This window comes from Grus americana, chromosome 5 (assembly GCF_028858705.1).
Source record: "Grus americana isolate bGruAme1 chromosome 5, bGruAme1.mat, whole genome shotgun sequence".
Taxonomy (NCBI): Eukaryota; Metazoa; Chordata; class Aves; order Gruiformes; family Gruidae; genus Grus; species Grus americana.
This window is the reverse complement of record NC_072856.1, coordinates 28,858,626-28,872,685: the sequence shown is the minus strand read 5'-3', so window position 1 is coordinate 28,872,685 and position 14,060 is coordinate 28,858,626. Positions and strand designations below refer to the sequence as shown.

General features: G+C 37.8%; 1 protein-coding gene across 2 annotated transcripts in view; it reads left to right on the top strand.

The window, feature by feature from the left end:
* The window catches only part of INO80 (INO80 complex ATPase subunit), a 70,275-nt gene that overhangs the window by 6,300 nt on the left and 49,915 nt on the right, over window positions 1–14,060 (top strand). For both annotated transcript variants that reach the window (XM_054828961.1, XM_054828962.1), the window contains exons 2-9: window positions 3,785–3,970; window positions 4,847–5,013; window positions 5,108–5,175; window positions 6,651–6,809; window positions 8,653–8,773; window positions 10,066–10,280; window positions 11,316–11,369; window positions 12,959–13,162. In XM_054828961.1, the coding sequence (XP_054684936.1) occupies window positions 3,828–3,970; window positions 4,847–5,013; window positions 5,108–5,175; window positions 6,651–6,809; window positions 8,653–8,773; window positions 10,066–10,280; window positions 11,316–11,369; window positions 12,959–13,162 (1,131 nt within the window). In that variant the 5' untranslated portion in view covers window positions 3,785–3,827. The remainder of the gene's footprint in view (window positions 1–3,784; window positions 3,971–4,846; window positions 5,014–5,107; window positions 5,176–6,650; window positions 6,810–8,652; window positions 8,774–10,065; window positions 10,281–11,315; window positions 11,370–12,958; window positions 13,163–14,060) is intronic.

Here is a 14,060-nt window from a genome sequence, read left to right as displayed (position 1 = left end):
TGTGTGGATTCAATGGCCTGGCACATCAGACCCACAGAAGTATAAGGCTTTGGTGGACAGTGGTGCACAGTGTACACTGATACCATCAGGGTATAGGGGCACAGAACCCATCCAGATCTCTGGAGTGACAAGGGGATGCCAAGAACTGTCCGTATTGGAGGCTGAGGTGAGCTTAACAGGGGACAAGTGGGAGAAGGACCCCATTGTGACCGGCCCAGAGGCCCCTTGTGTCCTTGGCATAGATTACCTCAGGAGAGGGTACTTCAAGGACCCAAAGGGGTACCGATGGGCTTTTGTTGTAGCCACTGTGAACGCAGAGAAGATCTAACAGTTATCTACCCTGTCTGGTCTCTCAGAAGATCCCTTTGTTGTGGGATTGCTGCAAGTTGAAGAACAACAGGTGCCAATTGCTACCAGGACAGTGCACCGGCGGCAATATTGCACAAATCGACACTCCCTGGCTCCCATCCATGAGCTGATTCATGAACTAGAGAACCAGGGAGTCATCAGCAAGACTCATTCACCTTTTAATAGTCCCATATGGCCAGTGCAAAAGTCTGATGGAGGTTGGAGGTTAACAGTGGACTATCGTGGCCTGAACGAAGTGACGCCACTACTGAATGCTGCTGTAGCAGACGTGTTAGAGCTCCAATATGAACTGGAGTCAAAAGCAGCCGAGTGGTATGCTACGGTTGACATCGCCAATGCATTCTTCTCAATTCCTTTGGCAGCCGAATGCAGGCCACGCTTTGCTTTCACTTGGAGGGGTGTCCAATACACCCAGAATTGACTGCCCCAGGGGTGGAAGCATAGTCCTACTATTTGTCATGGACTAACCCAAATTTTTAAAGGACTGTGGTGGTTTACCCTCGGCTGGACGCCAAGTGTCCACCAAGCTGCTCCATCACTCCCCTCCTCAGCGAAGCAGGGAGGGGAGAAAATAAGATGGAAAAACAACCCCAAACTCATGGGTCAAGATAAAGGCAGTTTAATGTAGCTAAAGCAAAAAGCCGCACACGGAAGCAAAGCAAAAAGCAAAAGATTAGTCTCTACTTCCCATCAGCAGGTGATGTCCGGCCACTTCCTGGGAAGTAGGGCTTCAGTATGCGTGCTCCTTACTCCGGAAGACAAACATTGTAAAAAAAACCCGAATGCCCCTGCCCTGTTCCTCCCCCTATCTCTCAGTTTCTTATTGCTGAGCAGATGTCACATGGTATGGAATACCCCTTTGGTCAGTTTGGGTCAGCTGTCCTGGCTGTGTCCCCTCCCAAGATCTTGCCCACCCCCAGCCTGCTGCTGAGGAGGGAAAAGAAATGTTGTAGAGACAGCCTTGATGTGTGCTGACACTGCTCAGTACTAGCCAAAACATTGGTGTGTTATCAACACCTTGCTAGCTACCAATACACAGCACAGCACCATGAGGGCTGTTGTGGGGAGAATTAACTCCATCTCAGCCAGACCCAATACAGCTTCCTTGGAGGCAGTGAATTCAAATGAAGTCCTGTGTGCTTTGTGCCCCTTGGGGCATGTTTCTTTCCCACAGTGCCTCGAGGATAGGCAGTGCCATTAAATGTTGAGTTTTGCGAAGGAGGTTTTCTGCAAAGAGCAGACAGGTGAAAGATGCCTTGTGGTTCTGAGTAAAATCATTAAACAAGGGTTGCACATGACATTTTGGCTGGGAAAGTAAAGTAATACCGTGTTAACATAACACATGCTCTTGTGGATGGATACATTTTGAAATGGAAAAGGGATCACCATATTTTTTCTGGTATGATACTAGGGATTGACTCTTGCTCCTATAACATATCATTTTTATTGATGATCTGAAAGAAAACCACTTTCACCTTCTTGGTGTCCTTTTCTATTTCCTCCTGAATGATTTCTTCAATCGGAGGCACAAGTTTCATGTTTCCTCTCATTTTTCTAATCTCTTTATTTTTTTCATGGCCCTGTCTCTTGGAAGACAGCTTTTGATTTTAGGGTGGGTTTTTTTCAGATGACTGTTAAGCAATATGACATATATAGATAAAAGTTTCTTGGAAAGCATGAATCTTAATACCTTTATCATAAGGAAATCTTCCAGGTCCTTTGTTCTGTCTGTTAACCTCTGCTAGCAATGGGTATTTGGTAGCAGAGGTCAATCATTCCATTGCTGTCAGGTATATGAAGATCTAGCATACAGAAAGCTGAAGCTAGATAGCTTCAGTCTAAAAATAAGTTTTAAATGAGGCCTGTTATCCCATCTAACAACTTTTGGCATGCTGTTGTTCATTCTGTATGGGTAAAGATGTTAAATCAAGGCTAGATGTTTATTAAGAAATAATAAAATTTGCTCCTGTTCAACCACAGCCATTAGTCTCAAGGTGCTAATCACCTATCGTAGTTTTTTGTAACTTTAGAAGTTCTGAACCTGTTCTGTAATTTTTGAGGAAAAAAGACTTGGAAAAAGTTAGATGCTAGTTTTCGGACTGTATATGTGAAGAGAGAACAGTTTGAAGACCAGATACTCAATCTGTGTTTTCACTTATATAAGCTTAAAACAATTTAGTTATTAACAGTTTAATAATTGAACAAATATAAAATGTTTTGCATTAATGTGAAGTTTGCTTCAGGTTTTGTAGTATTTTTAAGAAGTGATAGAAACCAGAAGAATGCTTCAGAAGAACAATTAATCAAAGTCTTTCAAAAGCTGACTGGTTTTATTTTTGTCCTCCACCAGAAGCAAAAGCTTAAGGCATTTATTTATTAGTAAATAACATCATACTTAGGGTATTGACAACACTTTTGTTTACACAGTAACAACGACGACTTTGGAAATAATTTAAAATTATCTTTCTCATTATTATTATAACAATGATGACATCTTTTGTAATTGAAGAAAAATAAAATTGCAGTTGACAGAGCTATTACTGTAACAATTGTTATGACATGTTTTGTAGTTGAAGGAAAATAAAATTGCAGTTGACAGAGCAATTAAATGTTTTGATAGTTTTGTTTTTAAAGTACTTGTTATGCAAATATTATAGGGGAGATGCATTTGGTTTTTTAAGAATCTAAAATCCTGAGAACGAATAAAAAACTGAAAATCAGGCAAGCTCTTTTTACTCGTTGACAAAATATAAAGCTAGACTATGTTCTAAATTTGTAAATATAAAAAGTATGTAATAAATTGCTAATTATGTGCTACTTTTTCTTTAATAAAAATAACAGTTGAATTTTAGAATGGAAGTTTTTTTGGTGCTGTGAGCTGAATGGTAAAACCAACAGAAGAACAATATTTTCAGTAGTTCTTTCTTTTTGGAGTAAGTTTATATATATGATTCAACTTAAGAATTAATAATTTAATTGCTTTCATTCAGCTTTCATGATACATAGCTGCCCTTTGTTCAGAGTTAAACATGTTATCTTTAATAGTGATGAAAGTTTACTTTAGATGTTTAAGGACTGGCTTCATTGTACTTTGCATTTCTATCTCACCACTTGGATTATCACACTAGGTCAGTGCAGTGCTCATTCCTATCAAACAGCATCCACAAAGTCAGAAAACAGAAAACTAAGAGTCTAGGTTTTGGCTACGGTAATACTGTGTTGGAAAGTTTAGCATGAATTTCTGTTTGTTTGTTGAATATACCTATTAACTGCAACCTAAGCTTTTTGCCCAGAACTCCCTTGGTTGTGTCTTCTGTGAAATGTTGCTGTAGCACGCAGTAGATTTGCTTGCTCATTGGGTTCGTTCCTTTCAGAGGTGGTGGTGGTGGTGATGACCATTGTTTCTTCTTAACAGCTGTGTGTTCAGAGGCACCTGTGCATGAGGAGAGGTTTGTTCTATGGCCTCAGAGCTGGGTGCCAGGGAGGATGGCAGCTGCTCAGAGCTGGCAAAACCCCTTTATCTGCAATATCTGGAGAAAGCTCTGCAACTGGATCAGTTTTTACGACAGACGTCTGCCATCTTTAACAGGAGTATATCCAGGTACCAAAACCTTTTCAGTTTTTCATTGGGAATACCAAGGAAAGACATTTTTATTACGTTGTTTCCAGCAACACCATATTAAGGGTTTAGTTGTGATTTGTTCATTATAAACTCTTCTCCTTTAAAGATTTTGCACTGCTCTTCTCTTAGCTCACACTGATAATTCAGTATGTTGCCAGCCCAGGTACACATTAGCACAATGTTTTAAGCTCTTTTTCATAGCTGAGTGGCCAAAACTTTCTTCATCTGCAAAAAGTAGGATGAAGAAGCACTAAGTTGATTTTTCAGGGACATAGCTAGTAGCCATAAGTGAAATGCAAAGACTGTTGTCAGACGCAGTATTTGTGTGTAAGTTGTAGCAGTGAGAAGTGAGTTCTCAAGGTATGTTTCTGTCCCAAAGCAATTGACATTTAATTTAATCAGTGTTTTGGAATTGTAAACAGAACTGATAACTGTATGGCTAATAGATAACAGGTATATTTACAAGCATGTGTTAATATCCACGCAAGGAGTAGAAAAAGTATAGCTTTATATTTTTCACACGTACATCCTCAGTAGTGCTGAGGATGACAATATTGCGCTTTGTTTTTTCTTGATATTAGTTTCTTGCTTAGTTCATCCTTCTCAAATTAGATACCTAGTTAAAGACTGAAGGTGCGGGTTGATAGTATAGCCAGGTTGGTCTGATTATTGACTATTGCTGAGGGATTAACAGGAAATTATTAACAGCAGTATTTCTAATGTGTAAAATTACATCCGAAGTGATCTCAATTCTCACACCTTTAGACAAATGACCACATGTAAGAAAGTTACATGGGCATCTCTTCTTTTTAATATTTTCCTTCCTTTGCCACCATATTATGTATCTTCTTGTAGCGATGAAAGTGAAGATGGATTGGATGACAATCCTTTGCTGCCTCAGTCTGGGGATCCCCTGATGCAAGTTAAGGAAGAACCTCCAAACTCTTTGCTTGGGGAGTCTTCTGGAGCAGGGAATTCCGGGATGCTGAATACGCATTCCCTGAATGGAGTACTGCAGCCAGGTAGGCATGCACTAGGTTGAATCTGCTTTCTTTGGGTTAAGCTGGGAAAAGCATTATCTCTTAAGGACTTCATTTGTATTTTTTCTCTAAACAGAACCAAAGTCTGAAAAAGGGAGCTTGTATAACTTTTCCAAACTGAAAAAGAGCAGGAAGTGGCTGAAGGTAAGAATATTGGAAAGAAATACAGCTGTTATGAAATCTGTGAGTAGAGTCCTAGTCAACACCCTGTAGACAGTGGTGAGTGATTCCATCTTGTCATCTGATGTACGTCATGGTGTAGAAACATGTAAGCAAGCAGACAGTAACAAGAAAATAAGTTGAGCACTGGTCAGAGCATTATCTCAAATTACCACAAATACAGTTTCCAGATACAGTACGTTTACAGTACATTTACAGTAAGTTTGTTTGTTCTCATCTCAATAGTCCATTTAATTTTACTTAACGTGTACTACTGAGAGCTCAGAAAGCTAGACTAATATGTTTTAAGAGCTGCCCTAAATCATGTGATGCAATTTAATTGATGCAAAATCTCACACTGAAAAGGAAGCATAAGGTGACATAGACACATGGTAATGTTTTGTGTTGCTGAAAAGAGGGCTCTGAAGGAATTCTGTAGTCTTGTTTTATATTGGCTTGTCGTTTGCTGCACTTTTTTTTTTTTTTGATGTAACTGGAACTAGTGTCCCTTGCTAAGAAGAAAGGGGTTTTTTTGTGTTTTGGTTTTTTTCCATTAAGAAAAAACACTTACCAAAGCAAAAAATACATTCTACAGAGGCTTCTCATCTTGGACATGGAGACAAAGAAGAGTATGTGATAGTTGATAATGAATATTTTATTAGACTTTGGGTAGAACAAAATAGAATTACAGTCTCTGCAGATTTGAGGCTTTCATTTTGATTGTATAGCAAAATGGACAGTAGACATTTCAATTCTGGTGAGCAGCAGCATTGTAGTTAAATTTCACGGTGAGTATACATTCAGAAACTTGAAGTAATTTTAGTACACTGCCCAAATTAAAACAAGCTATTATGAAATATATTAAATGGACATTTGGGGCTCAGCTGAAAATTTGTTTCTAAGATGAACTCAGTACAAGGTCCAAATGAGGATGGAAGGGGAGAGTGGCTTTATGCCGTCTTCACGTGTTCATTGTAGTGTCGCCTTCCCCTAGGTGGGAAAAACAGGTTGTCAACAGGTCAGACAAGAGCCAAACCTGCTGCAACTGATGTGGGTGGAAGTGGTAGAATAGCAGGACAAACTACAAATGGGGTAGGAAGGTATCACAAAATGCCCCTACTGGTATCCTGGATTTTCTCACCACTGAAAAGAGCATTCGGAGACCACAAACAGGCGAAGTGGATTCTGAAATGACTTAACTATCACCAAACTAACAGAAAACTACCTCCCCAAAATCAGAAAATGTATATCGGATTCACTGCTACACAGTACTGTACCTCAAAAAACTCTCATTCAATTGAGTTATTTTAGATGGAAGATTCTTTGTAAATGCTAATTATTGTCGTTGGGCCAGGCCTGCAGCCCTTTATTAGGTAAAGGCTCAAGAGTGCTTTGCATAAATAAACAATTCAGTGTAGGGACTTGTGATTATTAAATTAGTTTCCGTTTATTCTTGTTAGAGTATCCTCCTGAGCGATGACTCCAGTGATACAGATTCACCAAGTGATGAGGATGGAGAGGAGGAAGAATTTTCTCTTTCAAGGGAGGAACTTCACAATATGCTGCGATTACACAAATATAAGAAGTTGCATCAAAGTAAATATAGCAAAGACAAAGAGGTAAAAATCCAGAATTTTTACATTTCCTTGATTTTTATTCTTTTCTTTAGCTGTGTTATTTTAACTGCTCTTAGATTTTTCTGAAAAACAATAATATTTTGTAGACTAGAAAATATCCTGTTCTTTGGTAGACAAGAACAATCTAATATCAGTTTCAGACGAGGGTTATTTAAGTAATTACATACAGACTGAAAAACTGTTGATGCCTTATGCTGAGAATCTGTCAGTAATTTATGTAGCTAGTACTGGCACATGTGTTATATATAGCTTCCACAGTGCTCTATCCCAGTCACTAGAGCAAATATAGGATGCTAGAATGCAAGATTTGGATAACATACATGAAAACTGAGGTGCTGTGGGTTAAATTCTAATACAGGTAGTAGCTGCTGTTCAAAACTAAAATTGTATATTTAAACCTAAAAGAGTATACTTGCATCATCATCGAGGTGATGAGTAGTAAGGTGATGTTTATCTTCTTGAAAGGGAGTCCCTAGTTTTCTTCCTTATTGTTTTCTGTCATTCTTCGGGGTTTTACTTGACTTTCTTTTTTTCTTTCTTACATTTCTTTTTACATTTTGGATTTTCTTCTCATACTCTCTTTTTCCCCCCTCTTACAAGAAAATAGTCTGCTGCATTTCTGCATTATTCTTAATATTAGGCCAAATTCTATGACTCTTTTGATTCTAATAAAATATTTCTTCAAATTATAAGGGCTTTTGCAGAAATTATTTTCATTGCTGTTTTGAATTGCACCGGACAGTAGTCTCAGATGAAGGAAATCTCCTATTCTGCTGTCGGAGGATGTGTCTGAAATTAAAATTTGTCGTCTTGTTTCATTTTCTTTTGAAATTTCTCCAGAAGAGTGGAGAAATATTTTCCCACCCAGGTCTTCGTTTCTGTCCACTTCTTTCCTTTGTTTACTTGTTAAGTTCTAAACTGAGATTGTGTTAGCTTCTTGAAATATTACATTAACTATATGAATGTTCATACACCAGGTTTTTTACACAGGTCATAACTTTTGTTAGATTTTACACAAATATTTATTTCCAGTCTAGTAAGAAATAATATCCAGTGAAAATAACCAGGGTATTGTCAGATGAGCAGTACACCGTTATGGGGGGGGAGGGGAACACATCTGTCCAAAAAAAGTTTGTTTATGCTGATGTTCTCACCTTTCAAAAGTCTTTCATTAACCTGATAGTAAACTTAGATTTTAAATAGTTTAATTTTGGACCTGTACTGTCTTGAATTTGTTTATGCATAACCTGTATATAGTTCTTTAATATTTTAGTTGAATAAGGCTTGGAATATACTGACTGTTTTGATAATTTGGGAAAAAATGCTGAGGCAGCTATATTTTTACTTGATAATCTGAATGTTCAAGTTGTTTGTCCTCATGGAAATCTTTTAAATGCCTTTTATCTAAACCTGTCCTTTGACATCCTTCGGAATGCATAAAGTAGAACATGTATCTGATTTGGGAATGCAAGCAGAACAAATAGGGGATCCATGATTGGACCACTTCATGTGATGTGCTGTCTTGCAGGGCAGCACCCATATGGAAAGATAGAGCAGTATGTTTTGAAAGTGTAAGCTTCATTGCCCACTCTCCCCCTCTTATTTAACTGGGTGGGCTTGGGTCCATGTGTGGAACTTGGACGTCACCTCAGGAGTAGTGTTTTCACTTTGAACACTGTATGATGCTTGGTAACAATGCTAAATATGGCGAAATGCATGTTACCTGATCTCTTATTTATGATCAAGATCTGAACTTGTTTACTTGCTGTCTCTGTTATCTGCTATATCTGTTTTCCATTACTGTGCTCATTTACATCCATTTCAGTTGCAGCAATATCAGTACTACAGTGCAGGACTGCTGTCTACACATGATCCTTACTATGAGCAGCAGCGCCATCTGCTAGGGCCCAAGAAAAAGAAATTTAAAGAAGAGAAAAAATTAAAAGGTAAAGTCACTAACCTTGTGTTTTTAAATGGCTGCTGTGATTAAACTTCTTTCCTACATTATTTCCTTTGAATAAACATAAATGTTCAAAACTTCTGGGTTTTGCCTGGAAATAACCCAGTTCTGTCAAAGGAAAAAAATCTGTAGAAAATACCGTGCTTTATCTTCGGGCTTTTAGAAAGCTAGGGTGAAAAAAAGGAATGTGAATTGAGAGTTCAGGGCTTTAGATTTTCTTTGTGTACCTCTGAATCTAGAATGAAAGAGTTATGCAGTAAGTACCTTATAGCTTTATTCATTGCTTGGGAATCCCTAAATGGAGTTGTGTATTGTGGCCCATTTACTCAAGAGTTTTTTGAAAACACAATAGTTCCTTGAAAAGTGTAAGAACTTATCCAGTACCTGATGCAGTTATTCTTGACTATGTAATTCTAGTGAACAAGAAATGATAGGGAGTGCGAGTGTTTTCTGGAAATTAGAGGGAACTCAGAATTGATGTCCAGTGTGAGTTATAATAGAATTACTTCTGTAACGTCTCAGCTGGAGTTTCTCAGATGCATGTTTGCCAGGAAGTACAGTTTCCTTTCTTGATTGAGCTGGCAGCAGCTGTAAATCTGTAAGGAAGCAGGAAGAGAAGGCTATGAACTGTCAGCGTAAGGTGAATTCTCTCTAGTGCAAGTACTTAAGTTTGAGCTGTGTTTTAAGGGGGCTATTTTGGGCTTCCTTCCTTCCTATCTTTCTGCAAGTTCCTTTGTGTATTTTTTTCTCCACTAATCTTGCAGCATCCATGATTTTGCATACTCACAAAGAATATTTTTAATATCTGATACCAGTACCAGTTTACTCTCAAAGCTGGTATCTGTAATACATGAGAACATGCCAATCTATTTCAACTGCTAAGAAGTTTGGTTTGAGAATTATCCTACCAAATGCTAATGTTGTTACCTTTAAACGTCTTACCTTTACATGTCTTTAAGTAGAATTTTACCACAAAGCAGAGACATTGCACCAGGTCCCGGACATTTTAACTCCTAAGGCATGTTTCCTTGGGTGGAAAAATTGCATTTCACCACTCTATTTATTAAACACGAAAATCTTTCCATTATAAGGTAATGAGGAAATATCTAATATGATAAACGGATGGTACTAGAATTGGCAGACATGGATAAGTTTGGGGTTTTTTGTTGGTTCTACACATAAATTGACTAGGATAGTTTACTCAGGAAAGATACCTGACTAAATGTATCCCAAAAATAGAAAAAGAAATTTATTTTTGTGATCATTGTTGCCATGTAGGCAAGTTGAAAAAAGTAAAGAAAAAGAGGAGACGGGATGAAGAACTGTCTTCAGAGGAGTCACCACGACGCCACCATCACCAGACCAAAGTTTTTGCCAAGTTTTCTCACGATACACCACCACCTGGGTCCAAGAAAAAGCATTTGACTATTGAGCAACTTAATGCACGTCGGCGGAAAGTGTGGCTTAGCATTGTTAAAAAGGAGCTGCCAAAGGTGAGCTTGGCTAATGGCACTATGTCAGTGATGATGTTGGCAAGAAAGTGAAATAGAAAATTAACTTAGTGGAGAGCGGACACTTGGAAAAACAGAGTGAACTAAGACCTGATTTTCTGGTAGTTGTTAATGACCAAACCGATACTCTGTAATCGGCAAGCAGTGTAGTTCAAATTTCTTATCACCAATGATATCTAAGTGGATCATGCAGTGCTTTGCCACTGTTTTCATTTGGCTATCCAACCCTTTGCTATGAATAGTACAGTAAACTCTAGCAGCTACTCCTACTAATCTACAGGAAAGCAATGCAGAGCAAACCAATATCTAGGTTTTACGTAAGGTTCAGGAAAGGAGTGTTTCAATCATTGTAACGTGTGGTTTTTGAAACATTTCAGAAGCAGTCTAGGGAAAAGCATTTGTATCATTTAAAGGATGAATTTCAGGCACATTTGAAATGGAAAGCTGGGTTCACTGTCGCTGGTTTTCTGAGATCTGGTCAGAGTGGACCTTACAACCTGCTTTTTGGAGTTTGCAGTTAACAGACTTTGAATTCTAGGAAGTTGAACGAAGGATAGCTAGAGCAACATCCTTTATGAACTTAGATGCCAGGCAAAGGATACATGCAGCATGATAGACCTCAAAAGACTGATTTTGATCCTGTGAAGAACATAGGATCTACATTAATCCTTAACGTCTTTGGGAAACAGTGGAAATTGTTGTTTACTTCAGTGATAACAGTGGAATAGGAGAACCTTGCTTTGCAATAGCAGTAGTTAAAGAAATGATCCTGAAAAAGGAGGTGTTTTACATGCTTCCTTCAGCAGTTGGAATACATTTATGTATGCCTTCAGTATTTAAGGATAAAAAGCTGTTTACATCAAAATAAAAAATACTCACAGTACCTGTACCCAATTCTACAATAGTGTGCATGGCTGAGGATGACACAGTGTATCTGCTGAAGACTGGATAGTGATCTTTTAAAATACTGTGAAGCTATTACCGTTTAACTAATTTTAAGATGATATTCTTTTATAGGCATACAAACAAAAAGCCTCGGCCCGCAACCTTTTCCTAACCAACAGCAAAAAGGTAAGTGTTGTTTAGCTTTATACTGTTACTTGTAGTGGATGTAATAAGCAGACTTTAACCTCTCTGTTTCTTCTGTTTCTTATAATAATGACTATGCTAGCAGGGCAGTATAGGAGAAAGCATTGTATAGAAGTAATTTGTCATTTAGTATAAGGTTTTTCCTTTTTTACATGTGTCATTTTGGCGTGTTTTGTAAGTAACAGATGAAACGAGCAATGTGAATTTCTTTGATGAGATCTTTTTGGCTTTCATAAGATTTAGTTTGTACATTTTTAATTTACTGATCTTTGATCCAATAAATAAGTGACTTCTGTACACTTTGGCTTTTGAACTGCCCACCTATCCACTAGCTAGAATCTGCTGGTTTAAGCATTCTTGTTTAAATCGAAGGGTCTCTTGAAATATTAAAAGTGTTAATTTACATAAATATATGTAGGAGCTGAGATTAAAAATAGAGCAATTTTCTGCTTAAGTGATTGCAAAAGGAATATATCTCCTCATCAGAGTCTTCTCTGAGAAATGTCATTCTTTCTACCTAGAAGGCTTTACTTTAGGAATGCTTGGTAATGGCTTTCTGAGCATTTTTCAAGTGTTACACTCAAGTGTCTGATTCATTTATATGGCTAATGAAAAGGTAATCAAGTATATAGCTGAGAATAATCAGAGACAAGATGATGTAGGAAATTTTCCCTTCTATATATACATTATCAAGAAAGGGAGCATTTTCTGTGTAAAGGATGCAGAAAACAGGACCTGCATGTATATATTAAGAAACTTTCTGTAGGTAGGTCCTCTCCTGTGGTCCTCCTTAGCTAGCAGAGAGTGGCTTTCTTTGTGATGTCTGGGCAAATATCCTGCGATTGTTGTATTTGTGGGTATCACAAATTACATTTTAGCAACAAGTGATGCAGCAGACTTAGAGGTTTTGGAATACTTCTATTTTTTCTTTGTTTTCATTTTGTTTGGTCATTTGAAATCTGTGTTGGAATTGCTGATGTGCAAATTTTAGTGGAGGGGGAAAAACCTGTCACAAACATCAAACCCAGCAATTTTGACCGTTATGACAATAGCATTAATTTATTTATACTAGAATGAAAAATTACAATGTATTATGCTTCTTCATGAGATGGCAGGAAAATTGTAGGATACTCCTCCACTTTTCAGTGTATTAGCATGTGAATGGGATTGTATTCCACCAATACTGCTATTATAGCAGTCTTATTAAAACAGTGGGAAAGCGTGGGTACCACAGAAAAGGGTCTCAAATAGATGAGTCAGAGTTGCAGGCAGGCCTTGAATTCTGCTCTCCAGAGTCCCTTTCAAGGACCTGCCCAATCAAACCTAGATCAGTCCTTTAAGTACCACAGCATGCTGAAACTGTCTTCAGGTTTTGTCTTCACCATCTCAGGAGGTTTTTGGAAGTTCATGTTCTCTTGTGTCATTTCAAAAGCATTACTGCTGAGTAAAGTAACACAGTGTTTCTCTTCTGAAGGATCAGACTTGGTTGTAATTAAAATTGATGTTTATTGCTGGCTTTCTTAAAAATCTACCCATTTTACCACTGTTTCCAAAATGTTATTTCACTCTAGCTTGCCCATCAGTGCATGAGAGAGGTACGTCGAGCTGCTATCCAGGCCCAGAAAAACTGTAAAGAAACTCTACCACGAGCACGTCGTCTTACCAAGGAGATGCTTCTCTATTGGAAAAAGTATGAAAAGGTGGAAAAAGAGCATCGTAAACGAGCTGAGAAAGAGGCTCTGGAGCAACGCAAGCTGGATGAGGAGATGAGAGAGGTACAACAAAAACACAGATTGCTGATATTTAATCTCTTGAGAAGACACAGACGTGACCAGATAATTCGAGTTTCTAAATCCAGGCCATGAAATTCAGTTATTTGTTCTGATTCAGCGGTGTTCCACATATTTCTACTGTTATCTTAAAATTCTTTACATAATTCTTCTGATGTTAGCTAGAGGTGATAAAGAAAGCCTTCAAGCTCTGTAAATTCTTTACAAGTGAATGAAATGGAGGAAGGGATTAGACAAGCAGTGTCTCACAGACATACGTAACTCAGTAAGGGCCAGGCTTTTGTGATGGTTTGTACGTCATTCTGGGTCCAGAAGGCAAGCTACCTTTTCATTCACTGAATTTTCTTTTTTTTTTTCTTTTTTCTCTTTTTTCCCCCCTGCTGTAAACTGATGTCATCATTTATATATGAGGCACAGAATTTTTCTGCAATTGCTTTTTTGTTGGCCAAGTGACAGCCTCATGGACTCCCTTAACAGAATAATAGGGGCTGAATTTAAGAAAAAGCTTTCTTGCCAAAGCTCTCTAATGGATTTATGGTTATTAGCTCACATGTGTGGTGATGAGCTAAGGCTGAATCTTTAGAATACCTTATGTTTAGTTTTATGCTCAAATTATGCTTTTATTTATTGTGTTCCTCTCATTCTTGCAAATGCATAAGCATTTTGTGAAGGTTTCCACTGACTTAGATTAATAGACAACTTCTAAGTATAGCATTTTTTTCACCAGAACCTAAGAACAAACAGATTTTCTGCAACATCTTGCTGAACCATGATAATATCTCAACTGTATTACCTAGTATTCTACCATATTTTTTAATAGTAAAGAACAGAACATTGGAGTTAGGTTGTCATGACAGGTTTTTTTTTTAGCTGTTCAGTTCTT